Here is a 17,410-nt window from a genome sequence, read left to right as displayed (position 1 = left end):
GATATTCAGGTATTTTATAACAGTAAAGAAGGTCAAAGTTAGAACAAAGATTGTTCTAATTTCATTGGTGTGATTTGAAATTTATTTCCTTAATGTGCAACAGACATGGCATCTTAATTTTTTTTCCTTTTTTCTATTCAGCTTTAGTCACTACATAATACTGTTTACTCAACCTATTATTATATGCATATTTAACACTAACAAAACCAGTAACCCAGTAACCATGAACAATTTAAATCCTTTATGATCAATAAAGCACTCAAAAGGTTAAAACTAAGAGTTCTTTTAGCTTCAGCTATCTGATTGTAGATTACACTATATAATCCCAGTATCCTGTGACTGCACAAAGAAAGTATACTTGAAGTAAAATTTATAGCATTCAATAGGAGTTTTTCAGAAGTCACAACAGGCTTCAGGTCCTGTGTATAAAGTCTAAGAAAACAACAGGAACAGGTATGTAAAATACAGACCTAACAGACACAAAACATAACTTGGGAAAAAACAAAAAGGGATGCATTTGGGGCTTTTTATCATCTTCCAAAACTTGTTCTCTTACTCTGTATATCAACACTTGCATAGGTTCAGGGCTCACCAGGCCATTTAAGTTTTATTTAACACTAGAAAGAGATGTAATGGAAGACAATCAATACCTTTGGGTTAAGCTTGGCAAGGTCATATCTCTTTTCAGAGAGGTTTAATACCTGTTAAAAAAAAAAAAAAAGAAAAAAAATCAACCATTAAGATCCATAATTTATGTCGTAAACAGCTGTATTTGAAACATGAAAACTACAAGAAACTACAGTGATATGGCTTCAGGTTTGTCCACTGTTCTACTAAACTAAATTAACATTTGAAGTCAGGTACCACTAGCAAATGTATTTTAGGTATTCAGTTGTTATATGTTGAAGATAAAGCTGAAACTAAGTGCACATTTTGAAAAAGGACAGTTAAAATTCCACTACATCTTATTTATTTTGTGTGGTTTTATTTGAGTAAGAGGTATAGTGAGAGACCTGGGCACCATGCAAAATAACTGCAGAGTGTAAGAATTAACAATGAAAAGTCTGTGAGGATGGTACAGCATTAAATATTCGAATTTGTGGGCAAGAAATTACTGCTCTGTCAAAAACTTTGCAGGGAAGATATGACATAGCTATTTAACTATAGCTTAGCCTATGAGATCTTCCAACTCTTCTGTTAACTCATTAGATAGCAAGTTATCATACACTTAGTGCTCAATAAGGAACAGTTAAAGAGATAGACTGTAAAATGAGCAAAAAAAAGCAGTGTATACAAGTATAACTGTCTCTTTTATTAGAAAGTACTTTAAATCAGTATCAATAACAAAAAGCTGAAATATCAGTACTGAAGAACTGAAACAATGCTACTGAGGCAGATTCACAGTGTGGCTATTTCACATCACAAGTTAAGTACAGATGACATAATCACTGAAAAAGTTTCATTACACTTCTGAAATGGAATAAACAGATCGTAAATTTGAGATAGAGTAAATATAAGTCCATTATATATTTTACTATTACCCAAGGACAATTTAAGAACCCTTTTCTAAAGTGTAACGCTTTTCTAAAATACCACCTGAGGCATTAACCTCAGCTGGTTCACCAAAAAAGCCAGAAGTCAAAGAGGTTAAAGGAACTACATCATTTTCCTTCTAGAAACTGGTGCCTGCTGCTCACCAATGTGGTACTTAAAAATGTGCAACTCCCTTATGGACACAGTATGACATCATGGCACCTCTAGGAAAAATTACATTTTTTAGGCAAGAAATTTATCCAGATGAAGAAACACCCAAATTAACAAGGCACTCAAGAAAACAGCTTCTATTTTAAGCTGCACAGGCTTCTGAAATTACATATGATATTGACCATAAAGGGTATACACCACTTCCATTGATCAAACTCCAAAAGAAAGAATAAAACTTCTTTATATTATGAGAAACATTGTCTTAATTCCAGTATACTGTTTGCATTTTAAACAGATTATTCCTGAAGAGCTAAATAACAATCAAAAATTTTTATGTTCATTCTCTGATATATCAGGAAGATATATCAACAACTATAAATAAGACTATACTTATCCTTCCATAAATATCAATAGTAATTTAACAGGAATGAAACGAAAAGTCTCTTCTACAAATGAGACATTTTTTTTCTAATTTTCTATTAGCTTTAATATTTGCCAAAAAATTAAGAGTTGCAGTTTTCAGTACAGATCTCAGTACAGAGTTCTTAAAATCAGTGATAAAGCTATGTTAAGAAATCAATTACCTAAAATTTTGCACAGGGAAAAAAAGGGCTATTTGATAATAACTTTTTTATTCATCTTTCTTGTTGCTTTATATTTAAGATCAATTTAAAATTCCTGTGTGTCAGAATACAGCCCTGTTCATGATGGGTATTTGTCATTGCTGGATCAGATGTCAAACTCAAAGATACCCAAGTCCTGTGAAGCTGAGATACTCCAGGAGTCCTATCAGCATAGAATAAAGACCAGAAGATACAAGAACCAACATTTCACATACAACAACAAAACAAGGCATTACAGAAGTCTTTGAAGGGAAGCATATACCATAAATAGATGTCACTGCATGTTGGGTTTGGCTGGGGTAGATTTAATTTTCTTCACAGTAGCTCACAGTGTTTTGGATTTATGTTGAAAATTGTGTTAATAACACAGGGATGTCTTCATTATTGTTGAGCAGCGCTTACACAGTGCCATGGGCTTTTCTGCCTCTCACACCACCCCATCAGTGAGTGGGCTGGGGGTGCACAAGAAGTTAGGAGAGGGCACAGCCAGGACAATTGACCCTAACTGACCAAAGGGATTTTCCATACTGTATGACATGCTCAGCATATAAGCCTGGGGAAGAAAGTGGAGACATTCAGAGTGATGATGTCTCCCCAAGTCACCACCACACATAATGGAGCCCTGCTTTCCTGGAGATGAGTGAATACCTGCCTGCTGCAGGGAGCAATGAATGAACTCCTCGTTTTGCTTTGCTTGTGTGCAGAGCCTTTGCTTCACCTATTAAGCTGTTTTTATCTCAACCCATGTGTTTTCTTCACTTTTACTCTTCCAGTTCTCTCCCCTGTCCCACTGGTGGGGAAGTGAGCAAGCGGCTGTGTGGGACCAAGTTACTGGCTGAGGTTAAGCCATGATACAGTGGAAGATTAACTGCATCCTTTTTGGTCCCTTTTTGGCATATCCTAGGTCTACTTACTTATATTTTGGTACAAGAAGGAGAAGCATTAGCATCAGTTTCTAAATTTTTATCTGTTGGAGAAGTCACATTTCTTCTAGGTACCAAAGTCTGCAGGGAAGATACTTTTTTAGAGTACCGAAGCAGAGAAAAATTTACTGCAAGCTATGGACAGGCTTTCATCTCTCCATAAAGGACTCTTATCTCAGACCATCAAAGTATAATTCTCTACTGTTTAGAGAAAATTAGATACTTAGGATTTTTTGTTCATATTCTTCATAACAAACAGACTCAAACAGGAAACAATGCACTCACACAATTCTTTGAGTGTATCATTCCCTTCTCTGTTCTCACTATCAACTGCAGCGAAGAGAGAGCAACTAGGTAAAAAATGACAAATGCTGATTTGTAGTATAGGTTCTGCTAGTTGAGACCCTGGTCCAATGAAAGAGCAGAACTGTTCCCATCAACTTCAGCAGAATTGCTGACTTGAATACTCTTTTGAGGAGATTTTGGGGGCTTTTTGTTTTGCCCGCGAACGAAGATTTAGGAAGGCTCTATCCACGTTTGTTACAAGCACGCTGGTGGCTCATGAGGCCAATACGAGACAGACATATCCGATTGCAAAAGGCACAGCAAAAAGACTCCTTAGGTGGTATATTCAGCAAAACATGATTTTTTCTACGTTGTCTTTTCTCCTCGAGAGTGATCCTGCATGCATTCTCAAAGGAAGCAGTAGCCTTATAGATGGTGTGTCTCCAGGCCTCTCGACTGGAGGCCAGAGTAGACCAGTTATGATGATCAATATGGCCGAGGCTGAGATGTTGTTTCAGGGAGTCCTTGTATCTTTTCTTCGGGGCTCCTCTCTTGTGGCAGCTGGTGGCAAGTTCACCATAGAGTAAGATCTTAGGGAGGCGGTGGTCCTTCATCCTTGAGATGTGCCCTGCTCAGCGCAGCTGTGTTCTCAGCAACATGGCCTCAATACTTGTGACTGCTGCTTGTTCTAGAACAGATGTATCGGTCACATAATCTGACCAGTGGATGTTTAGGATTGTACGGAGACAGCATTGATGGAAGCGTTCTAGGAGACGCAGGTGGTGGCGGTAGATGACCCATGATTTGGAACCACATAAGAGAGTAGACAGCACTAAGGTTCTGTAAACACTGATCTTTGTACTTTTCTTCAAGTGTTTATTTCGCCATACTCTTTTATGGAGTTTTCCAAAAGCACTATACGCCTCTGCTAACCTGTTGTCTATCTCCCCGTCAATTTTACCGTCTGAGGAGATGAGGTTATGTAGGTAATTAAACTGCTGGACTGATTTGAGCTCTGATTGGCCAATGGTGATATGGGGATGATGGAAGACCTCCTGAGGTGATGGCTGATAGAGAACTTCTGTCTTGTTTAAGCTGACTTCCAGCACAAAGAGCTCAGCAGCATCTGCAAAGCAGGATGTTAAACACTGCAGAGCTGCTTCTGTGTGGGCAACAAGGGCGGCGTCATCAGCATAAAGCAGCTCCCGGACAAGATGATTTAAGGTCTTAGTGTGGGCCTTCAGTCGCCTTAGGTTGAATAGGCTTCCATCAGTACAATATCAAATGTAGATACCGTCCTGATCATCGAGGTCTGCCGTGGCCCTTTGGAGTATCATGCTGAAAAAGACTGTGAATAGAGTTGGTTCGAGAACGCAGCCTTGTTTCACACCATTAGTTATTAGAAAGGGCTCAGAAAGTGCATCACCATATCTGACTTGGCCGTGCTGATCCTCATGGAGTGAGATGATCATTTTCAGGAATTTAGGGGGACAACCTAAACGTTCCAAAATCTGCCACAGACCTTTTCTGCTCACAGTATCAAAAGCCTTGGTGAGGTCAACAAAGGTTACATAGAGACCTTTGTTCTGTTCCCTACACTTCTCTTGCAGTTGTCTGAGGACAAATACCATGTCTGTGTGCTCCTGTTGGTTCTGAAACCGCACTGACTTTCAGGTAGAATTCCTTCTGCAATAGCGGGTATTAGTCTGTTCAAGAGTATTCTTGCCGGGATTTTGCCAGATTTTGCTGATATACATGTGCCTCTTGAGCAGGCTGAAGAGGTATTCAAAACATAAGAAACAAAAGAGTTTAAAAGCAAGCTCTGAACCTACAACCTGGCTGTGGTTTGTCAGGCTGTCTTGTGAATTCACAAAAACATACTCGAAGCAGATGGCATCAAGGTCTTTTTTGACCAAGACAGTTGATTTCCAAAATGTTCATTAGAAAATAAATTAATAAATAGAACAAAACCAAAACAAAATTCAAAAATTCCAGCTTTGCAAGAGAAACTGACTACATTCCCTCCCAGAGAGAGGACATACTAAACAAGAATTACCACATATCAGATTTTTGTAATACAAACAGGTATTAAGCAAGATTTAACTGGACTGAGACTTACAAGCTTACACTGCTGTCCCATGGAAAAGACCACCGAGAACAGCTGAATTTGTACCTGTAATGCTTTACATACAGAAGCTTTACATACACCTTCAAACTATTACTATTTTGTGCCTTATAAGCTACCAGTGTCTGATAGAAGGGAAGCGAAGGGCACCAAGGCAGCATGCTGAGGGCATCAGACCACGGCACAAGTATTATACATGCATCTTGAGGACAATCTGGTTCATAATGCACCTATGACATCTTGGTTTTTGAGTAAAAAGATAATGTATTTAAATCATTAGATGGAATCTCTCCAGAAACTAATTTCTACTGTGAGTAAAGTTCAACCTCCTGAAGTCATAGATTTTACTCTAATAGTTTATACACACTAACTAAAAAGACAGTAGAAGAAAAAAAGTAAATAAAATATTGGTCTTGTTTGAAATTCACCTTCATAGAACAAGCTGAGACAACACATGCCATGGTGCTAGCCAGAAAACAACAGAGGAGATTAATAGCTTGTGTTATCATTAAAAAAAAATCTGCACATGAAGATCGTTATAGATTTGCTTACAACTTAATTTCCTATAGAAAACTAAACAGCAGTAAAAAAATGCATCTACAACTAGTTAATGAGAAAGATCTGGACAGAACACACCAACAGCAATCCTACTTTTACATGTTGTTTCACAGTATACGGTAGAGACAGACAGTGAACACATGATGGTGAGAGACTATCAGATGCCCACTTAAGGAACCAGAGATGTTAGGAAAAAAGAACACACTCCACATTGCAGGGTGTGTATTTTTTAAAAGCCTTCTTTGGACAATGAAAATGGTCAGTGCAATCATTCTACAGTGTTTGACTATGTGTTATTACAAAGAGACTGTAGTGCCCCAGCAAGAGTGCTTTCAATATCTGTTCTTGCCTAGCAGCTTAAAACACTACTGAAGATCTTGCACCTGCTTGCAAGGCTGTAAAGATGGACCAAAGAATAATTTCTAGTTTATAATGGTATATGTGGACCTACCAGTAGCCTTCCTGTGTAGACAAAAGAAGATGTATCACAAAACACTCATCTTACACATACCAAGTAATTATTGCCATGTTTGGATTTGAGCATTCGGGTTACATCTTGTAGATTGTGGAGGTAAGTTTCCTCAGAACAGCTAGCAGGGAAAGATACAGCAATAATCCGCTCTGTGATGTAAGTGAGGTCAAGTTCATAGCCTTCTTCCATAATGTGATCAAAGTCTGCACTTCTGTGAAGAAATTAGATATGGCAGCTCACAGCAAAGCAGTCAAGAACAAACATAGCATATTAATGAAAAGAAACTGCAACTTGAACTCCTACAGACAAGCATCAGATGTTTCGAAGAATTTCATTGCAATTACAACTCATTAAATGCCTACAGAGCTCAAATTATTCAGTTCAGAACACAAACTGAGTTAGCCAAAAATCAGAGTTCTTCACATCAGAACCATAGTGAAAAAATCTCTGCAATCAGTAATGTGGAAAAGCACTAAAATGAATACAAGCACTTTTGGCAAATACTAGCACAACAAATTTGGGAGTTAAATGGGAAACTTCTAGGTACTTATGTCTGCACACATCTCTCTGTAGAATTCTGCAAATGCTTTACAAGTTGGTAGATTCACCAGTGATCTGTAAAACATTGCAGATCTTGAAATCTGCTCTGAGTAACACTGACATGAATCTAAAACCAGTCCCCAGACTGCAAGACATGAATATAATCCAATTAATTTCACGGGTTAGTGTACAGATACTGTTTACTTTAACTTTTCTTTCTTTTCCAGGTTAAGGGCACAATCTCACCTTGTCCATCTTAATAGAATAATCGAAAGATTCTAGTCATTAAATTACAAGTAAGCTCAGCAAATATGCCCAGTTGTTTTCTCAGACAGAGATTGTAAAATAGTACTTGCATAGCAGGTCATGTCTTGCAGAAGACTGAACTCAGAAATCACAACCACAAATAATAAAATCTAAACCCACTAAGGCAAGATGTGACACTGCTACATAAAATACGAAAGAAATACTTGCTGTGATTCTTTGTCACAACTGGAAGTAGAATTCTTTGAAGCACTGCTGCAATTCTGCAACAAAGAAAACAGAACAGTCAATCCAGAAGCTTACTTACTGTCACTGATGTCAATGTTTCTGGCTTTTTTCTTTATTTTTTATGTGGAAAATTATAACAAGAGGATACAAGAGGATCATTGCCCTGTGTTTTGAAGGCAAACACTGTGGTTATGACCAAGTTATGTCTAACTCTCTATCACCTCTTCTAACCCACTACTGCCAGAGAAGTCTTTCGTGCTGTCTTTTGTGCTCTTCTTGGTAACTGCATTAAGATTAGAGAAAACATAGTCGTCTTTGAGAAGATGAAATTTGAATTTTTTTATAAACCTGCAAAAGCAAGTTCCTCTCAACTGATTTCCTTATGACAATATTGAAATATATACTCAATATATTCCTGAGAATTTATTGTGTAGTAGTTTATTCTTGTAATTCCATTTGTTCAATAATAGCAACTATTCATGAAAAAGTATAAAAATATTCTCCCTCGTGAACCTCAGTAAAAGGAAAAACAAAGACAGCTACTACTATACTAACAATAAATAAAAATAAATCAAAATAATTCACTCTACATTTATCTATGTCTATATATATATTTTAGCTTTGCACATATATTATTATATATATATATTAATTTATATATAGTATATATTTTATTTTAGCCTTTAGATAAGTATAATATGTTTTAATACAGAAAAGAAGGAGTTCAATTTAATATCATGCATCAGCAACTCCATAGGTGAAAGAGTATTCACTCCTCTCCCTCCCCTGAATATACAGAAACATGCACACAAAAGCTTATTTAGATTAAAGGTAAGAGCTGGAAGGCTGATAAACCCTATTTATTTTGGCACACACATGGCAAGTATTCCCAAACCAAATAAACTGTGTTTGAATGGAAGAGGCCTTAGAACCTTACATAAAGTGATGCTGTATATCAAAATCTGGGAATAGCTAAGACATACAATCATGAAAGTGACATGTTTTCTTTCAGAATTTCTGAAAGAGAACTGTTCTGGCAAATTTTAAATCACCGCTGGTGTCATAAGGTGCACCTCACATAAGTCCCAGTTTCACTACTTCCTGTCTTTACTTAGACAACAGAAAATGAGGGAACTTCATGGTATTTCTAGCCTCTTTTTACACAATCCTTTCTTAGAGTTTTAAAGGTTGTAGGTAATACACCATGGGTGCCAAAACGAGTAAATAACTATACTTGAAATACAAGACATAAATTCAAGGTTTTGGCATATTTTGTTTTGGTTTTGTAACTAAAAAGCAATTAGCATCAGGACTCTCCCTCCACTTCCTTGGTCTCTGTTGGTTACACAGATGTATCCATTGCTTAAAAAGTACTTCCACCATTTATGAAAAATTATATGACTAAACCTCCATGTAACATGAAAAATCAATCATTTAACAGCTTCTTCTGGTAAGCAAATAAGTGATAAAATCATTCTCTGTTGCACTGTTGTGCCACATAAATTAGCATATAACCTAGTAGCATGCAGCATATAAGCATATGAACAACAACATAATTCAAACCACTAACAAACAAAAAAAAACCCTGTTAGTGAGATATGTATTTACTGTAATGTGGTGGTTAGGGTTAGGCCTTCCTTGGTGACCAGTTTGTAACCAAGGAAGGGGCCAGATTTACCCAGTATTCCCTACGATTTTTACGTAAGCCAGGCTATAAGAAGAAAGTAGGAGAGGTCTTCGCTCTCTTTCCTTCCGGTGGCTTGGAGGTGCAGGTTCCCTGCTGTTGAGTCTGCCGTGTTGGGGAGCGAGGCCTGGTTAGGCCTTGCTGACCTTGGGAGGCAGAGGTTGCCGGCGATCGTTCCGGAGCGACTCTCGGTTGTCCCAAGGAGAGTAGTGAGCTATTTCTTTGCTAACTCTTTTAGTTACTAGATCTCGGGCTACTGATTGGGATATATATATTTTTTATTTTAGTTTTGTTCCCTTTCCCTTCCCCCTTCCCTTTCCCTTGTGAAATTGTATATATTTTTAATTGTATATAATTGTAATATAAGTGTAAATATATTTATATATATCACTTTAGTTGTCTCTCTCTTGTTTTGGGTTTTCTTAGTTTTTTTTCCTCCCTCTTCTCCCTGAGGTTTGGTGGGGGGAACTCTTGTGGTAGGGTTTGGAGACTTGGCAGGGAGCCAGCTTCAAACCATGTCATGTAAGCATGCCATGTCACCTACTGAAATACACAGTTCTATATACTCTTTCCTGCTCTGTGTACAAAAATGGATAGTCCTGACAACTTCCACAATTAAATAACTGGTACAACTTAAAATTTTAACTGATAGATTTATATTTTTATATGTGTAAGCAATCAGCTTAGTGGTTTAGACTGTGTTATGGATACTCAAAGGAAAATTCAAACACTGGTAATTTAAAAGAATTCTTCTTTCGATATCTCATCTCTGTATGATGTTGCATTATATGGCCTCAAATAGCTGCAATACTCTTCTGTCTGTCATTATGGGTACACTTTTATACAGATTTTGTACAGCTCCCAAAATCAACAGAACTATACCATTTTTAAAAGATACTTTGATTCACACCATCAAACTCTCCATTGCCTATCTATGGTGCACAAAACTTACTAAACAAATTTTACTTAAACTTGCATAAGGTCACGATCACTTTGTATGTTATATGTTGGCTACAGCCAATGACTTACTGGCAAATGGACAAGCAGTCAAGGACACACAACCATTTTTCTGTGTGCCCTCTAGATTGTATTCCCTTCCTCTTCTTTTCCATGGCTTAATTATCTTGTAGCTAGCAATGCATTCTTTGTTTCTTCATTTTTATTTTTTACTAACTCTCAATGACACCACCACTAACTTTTCCCATCACAGCCGCAATATTTAGCAAAATCCAACAAAGATATGAGTTACTACAGAGGCAAAATGTTTATTGAAAAAGCTTTTCAAAGATTTGGTGAAGCGTATAACATATATACACACACCCCTACAACATGCTCTTAATACGAATAAGTGTTCCAGCATTTCTCACAACAGGCAAGCTGAAAATGTAAGCCATATTTTACCATGCTTCTGACTGAATTCTGGTTTTGATTGACTATTAAACCTATTTCAAACTTCTGTGACTGCCTCTCTGGGCTTTTTCCTAACATTTCTGTGCAGTTTCAGGGTCATTTCACTGATAAGAAGGGCTTCTTTTTCATTCTGGACCAAGTCATACACACCTACCATCAGAATACAAGTTTAACCAAGCAGAGGATTCAGTGGCATGAGGCAGACTATCCATAAAGGCAAATCATCTCCATCCAAGTAAAATAAAAACAAAACAAAACAAACAAAAAACCAACCAAACAAAAAACCCACTCAAAAACATTGTTTTCTGCCTTGCTGAAGAGATAATAGCAAAACCTCACTGGAGAGATAATAGCAAAACATTTGGCTAATCTTCCCAGAGAGCAAATGCTATCTGCTATCTCCCAGGATGGACAATTACCTGGAAAAATCTCACAAAACTAGGTATGATTTTCATTTCCTGACAACCAACAACAGTAGAGAAGATGAAGGGGAATTAAAAGCAGTGGCTCAAAATGGGTGTTTATACACATCTGGCTAAAAATTTAGAGTTGTAACCAGGCCAGATTCAGTGAAACTAGCGCTTGATATGTTGCCAGTAGGACAGACCTGAGATTTATCTTCTGTGAGCTTTTCCCCATGATTCTTGTTCCCCTGCTTCCCTGGGACTGTCTGGCAATGCACACAGTATAACCAGTCATATGAGAAACAGAGTTTTCAAAACAGAAAATACCTTCTATTCACCTATTCATTCAGTTTTAAGGAATTTTCGTATTCCAAACAAACGGATCAATCCCAAACAATAACATATAGAAGTTATTCTTATGCAAAGAAGTGCGAGGAGCCTTTTGGTAAAATTAAGTTGCAGTTGTATGGAGGACAGCAGGGGGAAGCAATTGCTTATAAAAGACACCATCTTCTCACCAGTCACAGAATTGGATTACCAAGCAAATTCCTTGCATCCAATGCACTACGTCATTGCCCTTTTCCAGTAAAAATTCAAGCCATGCAACTCTTTCCTTTGACATCATCCTTATTTCTTTCATCACCATTGGCTCCTGTCAGTCCTAGGCTTATCACAGAGCCCAGTTATCCCAACTTTCTCAAAAATTCAGTCCTCAGACAAAAGCATCCCAGAGTCCACTACAGGCTGTGCATAACAAACAACACAAGAAACAGTCCCATACTTAATTCTACATAATTTTCACCAGGTCACAACATTCACTAGACAGCCTGCTGTCAATGGAAGAATAGAAAGTGGGCCAAAGAGCCCAATTAAACTAAAGTACAGCTTGAACAAAACAGACTTTTGAGATCAGTCCTGTTAATTCACCTTCTTCTGACACCAAAGATGGTGAACTTGTTTATGGATTACCTGGCCTGCCTCAAATAGCAAGCCTGTGTTTGTCCAATGCAGCATGCAGCATCTCATACCTTTACAGTCCTACTTTGAGTCGCTCCACAGCTTCAGAGCAAAAACATGACAAAAGGTATAGCACAGGCCATCTCACACTGTGTGGTACAGAGGTGGCATTGAGACAACTTCTCCATAAAAGTCCAGAAACAGAAGGAGTAAGAAATAACCTTCCTGCTATATCTTCTGTGATGAAAGGTTGACTCTCAAGGAAAAAAATGGAGACAATCAAGTAAAAAATAACGCCTAAAAAAAAATCATATCTGTAAAAAAAAATATCAGCAAGATGATCATCCACAACTTTTCCAAGAACTGAATAAGGAAATCTGCATTACAATCAGTAGGCTTACACATTTCACAGGTTAAAGTCCTCTGTCATAGAGTGCCAGAGACCAGAAAGGACAAAGGGTAAAGGGAGATCAGTTTTGCCCCAGATAAACTCATTTGCATTTTGGCAGTACACTGAGTTACTATGTTTTATATAACAGCTCTAGAAAAATAAATTAAAAAAAAAAAACTAGTAGGTAAACTACTAGTTTCCAATACCAAAGTAAAACTAGACACATGGGCCATGCATGAACTTAAAAATACCAGGTGGGATAATGACTTGTCCCTTTTGAGACCAGAATCAAAGACGACAGGTTAAGGAAGCCAAATGAAAAATCATTCAGTTACCTTCCCCAAGGCCCTGTTCCTGGCATTGAACTATAATAATATCTGCTTAAAAGCTATCTCAGCAGAATATAAGAAATACTGATTTCAAGGACTAGGTTGTTTCAAACAGTTGAGACAGTTGTACATGAACTATACATATGTTCCTCCAAGAAACAGCACTGCTGAAAACTCAGGGCTCCAGGATCTGATATGCATTCATGCAGCTCATCTGTTTCTCTCCTGGGGTCCTTCTTGAGTAAGAGTATTAACAGGTATAAGGACCAATGAGTAGAAACTAAAACTATCTGAAATGTAAATCACTAATTAATCTGTGGCTTAAAGGTATCAGGACATATTTTGAAAGAATGACATGGATCTATTTGGGATGTAAGTATTTTATTTGTGCCTATTTTTCATATTGCTATAAGCATTAGAAAATTTGATTAGCTAATCTGCCATAAAATTACATGCATTTTACACAGCTTTCAATTAGCTTCTGAAACTCTTTTCCACATGATTGCTCACCATTCAAACACCATAAATAAGAATAAGAATAGAGCGACTGATCAGCAGAAGACCGGAATACATTTGAACCAAATTTGTAATGCATTTTCATTCCCCAAGCCATGGACAGGGATCAGAAGAAATTCTGCAACCTATTCTAAGGCACGGTGTAACAGTTCTGTACACTCCAGGATACTGCAGAAAAAGACAGAACAGTGAACTACACTGATAGTTGGACTACTCCACCATGATAATTCCTACTGACACAGTGAATGTGATGTTTTGGATGAGAACCAGAATTTGCATACCAGAACTTGAATTTGGTCTCTGGCTTTAGAATGATTCCTATTGCAGAAAAGATTCATGCCTTGCAAATACAAATGTCTCTATGCTATTGTGTATGCATTGCTTAATAAATATTACAAGTTAATTAAAAATATTTTTGAAGTTCTCTTTGCAGAAGAGATTTATCATTTCTGCTGCAGACGGCTACTTGTTTGAGAGCAGATTTTAGTTCTGTATGCTGTGTCCCATAAAAATCATCTGTTCCCCTGTGTAGTATAACAGCAAGACTCCAAACAGATGTGCCCCTCGCAGTGTCTGTAGAAGCTATAAATCCCAGCTTGCTTTCTCTCTGCCAAAACCTACCCTGATGGCAAAGGTGCTCCTATGATTCTTTCCTATGACACTTCAGCCAAAACAGGCCAGGCTCCTCTAAACAAGTTCACTGGAAGGCTTTGCAATCCAGCTCATTTTTATCAAGTTTGTGGGGCACTTGGATATGGAGTTCTGTCTAGCAATCTGCCAGGGAAACAAGGAACCAATCAGGGCAGAAAGATCATCTTCCAACTCACTTTTATTGACGAAAGCAGCCCTGCTCACAGCCTGAAATCTCCTGGTACAGCTGGGTTGTCTATTCATCCTTTACTCTTTTCTTAAAATATTTAATTCACAACAGAGAGAAGGTATGTAGCACATTTTTGCTACTAAGGACTCTTTAGGAGAAAATACTGAATACATATGAAGTTATTATTCAAGTGAGAATGAGGCATAATTAGTGTTTTAATTAATGTAAAATTTCACAGGTATACATACATTTGGAAAACTATTTTTGAAGCCTTAGCTCTACCATGTCTCAAGACAAAGAGTTTACACAAAGCTTTGTGAGGCTAGCACCTACCCCTAACCAGTGCAATTGTCTCTTGCACACACAGAACAGGAGCACTAACTCACTCTAACCCAGGTGAGTTAGAGTCGTGTCAACACTGAAATGACTGTATTCCACTACAAATCCATGGAGAAACTTCCTATATTCATATTTAAGTGTTAGGCAGGGAGTGTACTTCAATTGACTAAAATAATACATGTGCTCTAATTCTGGTTGTAGTATAGTTTCACAAGTACACTAGAGCTTTGAAAGAGCTTCCTGAAGGAATACTATCCACAGGTAATGTATTTAAGCACAACAGATACAGCAGAGTGTAAAAGTTTCTGCATTAATTCACACATACCACATGGTGAGGTTCTGTAGAAGTAATGTATGGCATGACCCAGTAGCAACTAATACAAAGCTCCTGTATGTGTGCGCTCTGCTTCCTAACTCTGTAAATAGTGCACAGTGGAAAGAAAAAAATGTGGTGGCAGAGGGGAAGACTTCAGAGTAAATCTCCTGCATTTCTCTCTGACTTATTTAGGATGTAAGAGATGAAAACTGAAGTAAACTTTCATTACAAATTTTGCACCCTGTTAACTAACAGAAAATTATGTGTACACAATCCTTGGATAGAAAGTGACAGAAACACTTCTGCCAGCCATTAGTTGAAACAAGAAGTTTAATTATTTGTTTTAAATATGTTAATATTAAGAACAAAATAATATTCCAGTCCATAAGGGCATGAGGAAGCCCTCTAAATGTAAGAAAATGCACTTCTTATTTCCCAAGTAAGAATGTGCTTGCTATCCCAAACACTAGAATTAAGCTAAAAAAATTTTGAATTCTAGGTAGTGCCAGAACCAAGTCATCCTTTGCTCCTGGAGTATACTTGTCCATAGAAAGTAACTACCAACAATTTCAGGAAACTTGCTAATGGTCAAATAATAATCATTGCAAAATGCAATAAGACAAAAGGCACAGCTGAAAAACATTTTAGGTTGCCTTCAAAATGGCTGTGCACAAGGTATTACATGTACAGAAAAAAAGCCAAAAAACATATTATCTTGCTTGTGCAATAAGCAATCAGTACAAACAGAAAACCCTCTAAAGTATTCAAATGTAAACAATTATGCTAAAAACTTCCAACTAGTAACAGAAAATGATCTGCAATTATTTTCCTCACAATGTATCTCATTATTTTGCTTCATGTTTGTTGCACTAGAAGCAGCAGTCAAAACCAATTATTCACATACAGATAACTAAGAACTTAGCTCTTCTCTGATTTTTTAGTTTTAGTTAATTTGTCTAGATAAGAAAGCAAACAGCGAACTGAAAGGTGAAACAATCACATCACTAGTCATTTATAGCTGGTTTCATTATCAAATATATTCTAGCAACTAGAAATAACTCTAATTTTACTAGAACAGTGTGGTTGATAGCATGGATCCAACCACAGAAATACCCTTGGTTGTAGAAAAACATTTATTGCCAGGCCAAGTAAACAAACTATACTGCTAATACAAATGTAACCTCTGAATGTCTCCTGTCTACATGGGTAGCCAAGGATCAGAACTCTTTACACCCTGCACAGAGTGGCACCAGCAGCATTACAAAAAAAATGCAATGGACACAAGGCTAGCACTGTGCAACACATGTTCATTTGTTGCAATAGAGAACTGCGCTGGAATTGAACAATGAATCAGTGAAGACCATGTACATCTTGCAAGTCCTTTCCTCTGCCCCTATTTAAATTTTAACCTCATTTTTACAGTAGGGAATCAAATACCTGCATCACAGTTGCCTACTAACAGATAGTTAACTATAGGCATCTCCCATTATTTATTTAGAAATCTACAAAACTTGACATCTCTGTTAAAAGATAACTCTAAAGGACTTCAAAAAGTTGTCTTCTTTGTCTTACTTACTTCACAGAAATTGTGCTAAAAGTATACTTTTAAGGGCTATCAGTATCAAAATCAGCTACACGTCCCATTTGCAGAAATTTCTACATCAGTTAGACTGCTGGGTTCTATTGCACTTCAATAAATGTATTTAATACTACTTGTACCAGCAGTACTACAGCCATAGTAATAAAGGGTTGGGAAGGAGCATTTATTTGTTTTGTAAAAAACATGGCATATAAATGGAACAAATAAAAGCTAAAAGATCAATTGCATATTGACCACAAAACAAAAACTAGTATCATTCTTGCGGGGGAAAAAAAAAATCTCTTGACTTTCTGTACTCTTCTGAATACAATTCAGTCTATGAATACTTTAATATTTATCTTTACTTTCTTCCCTGCTTAATTTAAAAATAAGAAATGCAGAGGTCATTTAATTGTTCCTGGATAAACTGAAGGGTGAAAAAACCCCATTTATGCTAATCAGAAGCTAATTTCACACAGTATAGAAATCAAAATGTGTACTTTGAAAATGGTTAGCAATGGATGCTTTGTGAAGTTGTAGTAAAAATAAGCAGACACAAAAAGGAAAATAAATCAGGCCAAATAAAAGAAAAAGGAATAAATAAAATTACTTACGCTTCTGGTTACATGATTTTTAACCACCTCAGAGTTAGCCTGCAAAAGCAGAAAAGTTAACAAAACTGACTTTAGTTTTCCAGATAGTTTAACTACATTCTAAGAAATCCCCTCCTAACATATACACACAACGACAACAAATTCATCTTATCATCTTATTCATCATTCAATATTCATCTTACAGTACTAACAAACAAATTATCTTTCAAACAGATGTGGAAAAACTAATTGATTTTGCATTATCATTCTGCATATTCAGGTCTTGTAAGACAGTGCTCAGGTACTGGGAGTGCCTATTCAAAGTTACAATATACATGGAGATGTACACT

General features: G+C 37.0%; 1 protein-coding gene across 50 annotated transcripts in view; it reads right to left on the bottom strand.

Annotated features, from left to right (window-relative positions):
* Positions 1-17,410, bottom strand: part of TNS3 (tensin 3) — a 225,684-nt gene that overhangs the window by 106,208 nt on the left and 102,066 nt on the right. For 23 of the 50 annotated variants that reach the window (XR_007906517.1, XM_051798814.1, XM_051798818.1 and 20 more), the window contains 4 exons: positions 17,082-17,120; positions 7,705-7,757; positions 6,730-6,901; positions 651-701 (listed from right to left, as the gene is read on the bottom strand). Coding sequence is in view for 49 of the 50 variants with exons in the window: in XM_051798814.1 (XP_051654774.1) it covers positions 651-701; positions 6,730-6,901; positions 7,705-7,757; positions 17,082-17,120 (315 nt within the window). In the remaining variant the exon portion in view is untranslated. Of the gene's footprint in view, positions 1-650; positions 702-6,729; positions 6,902-7,700; positions 7,758-12,248; positions 12,551-17,081; positions 17,121-17,410 lie in introns of those variants that run through there. The other 27 variants (XM_051798844.1, XM_051798831.1, XM_051798829.1 and 24 more) reach the window with 5 other exon arrangements.

Source organism: Manacus candei, unplaced genomic scaffold (genome assembly GCF_025592945.1).
Source record: "Manacus candei isolate 608988 ecotype Guabito, Panama unplaced genomic scaffold, ASM2559294v1 h1tg000049l, whole genome shotgun sequence".
Classification (NCBI taxonomy): domain Eukaryota; kingdom Metazoa; phylum Chordata; class Aves; order Passeriformes; family Pipridae; genus Manacus; species Manacus candei.
This window is presented reverse-complemented; position numbering and strand designations above follow the sequence as displayed.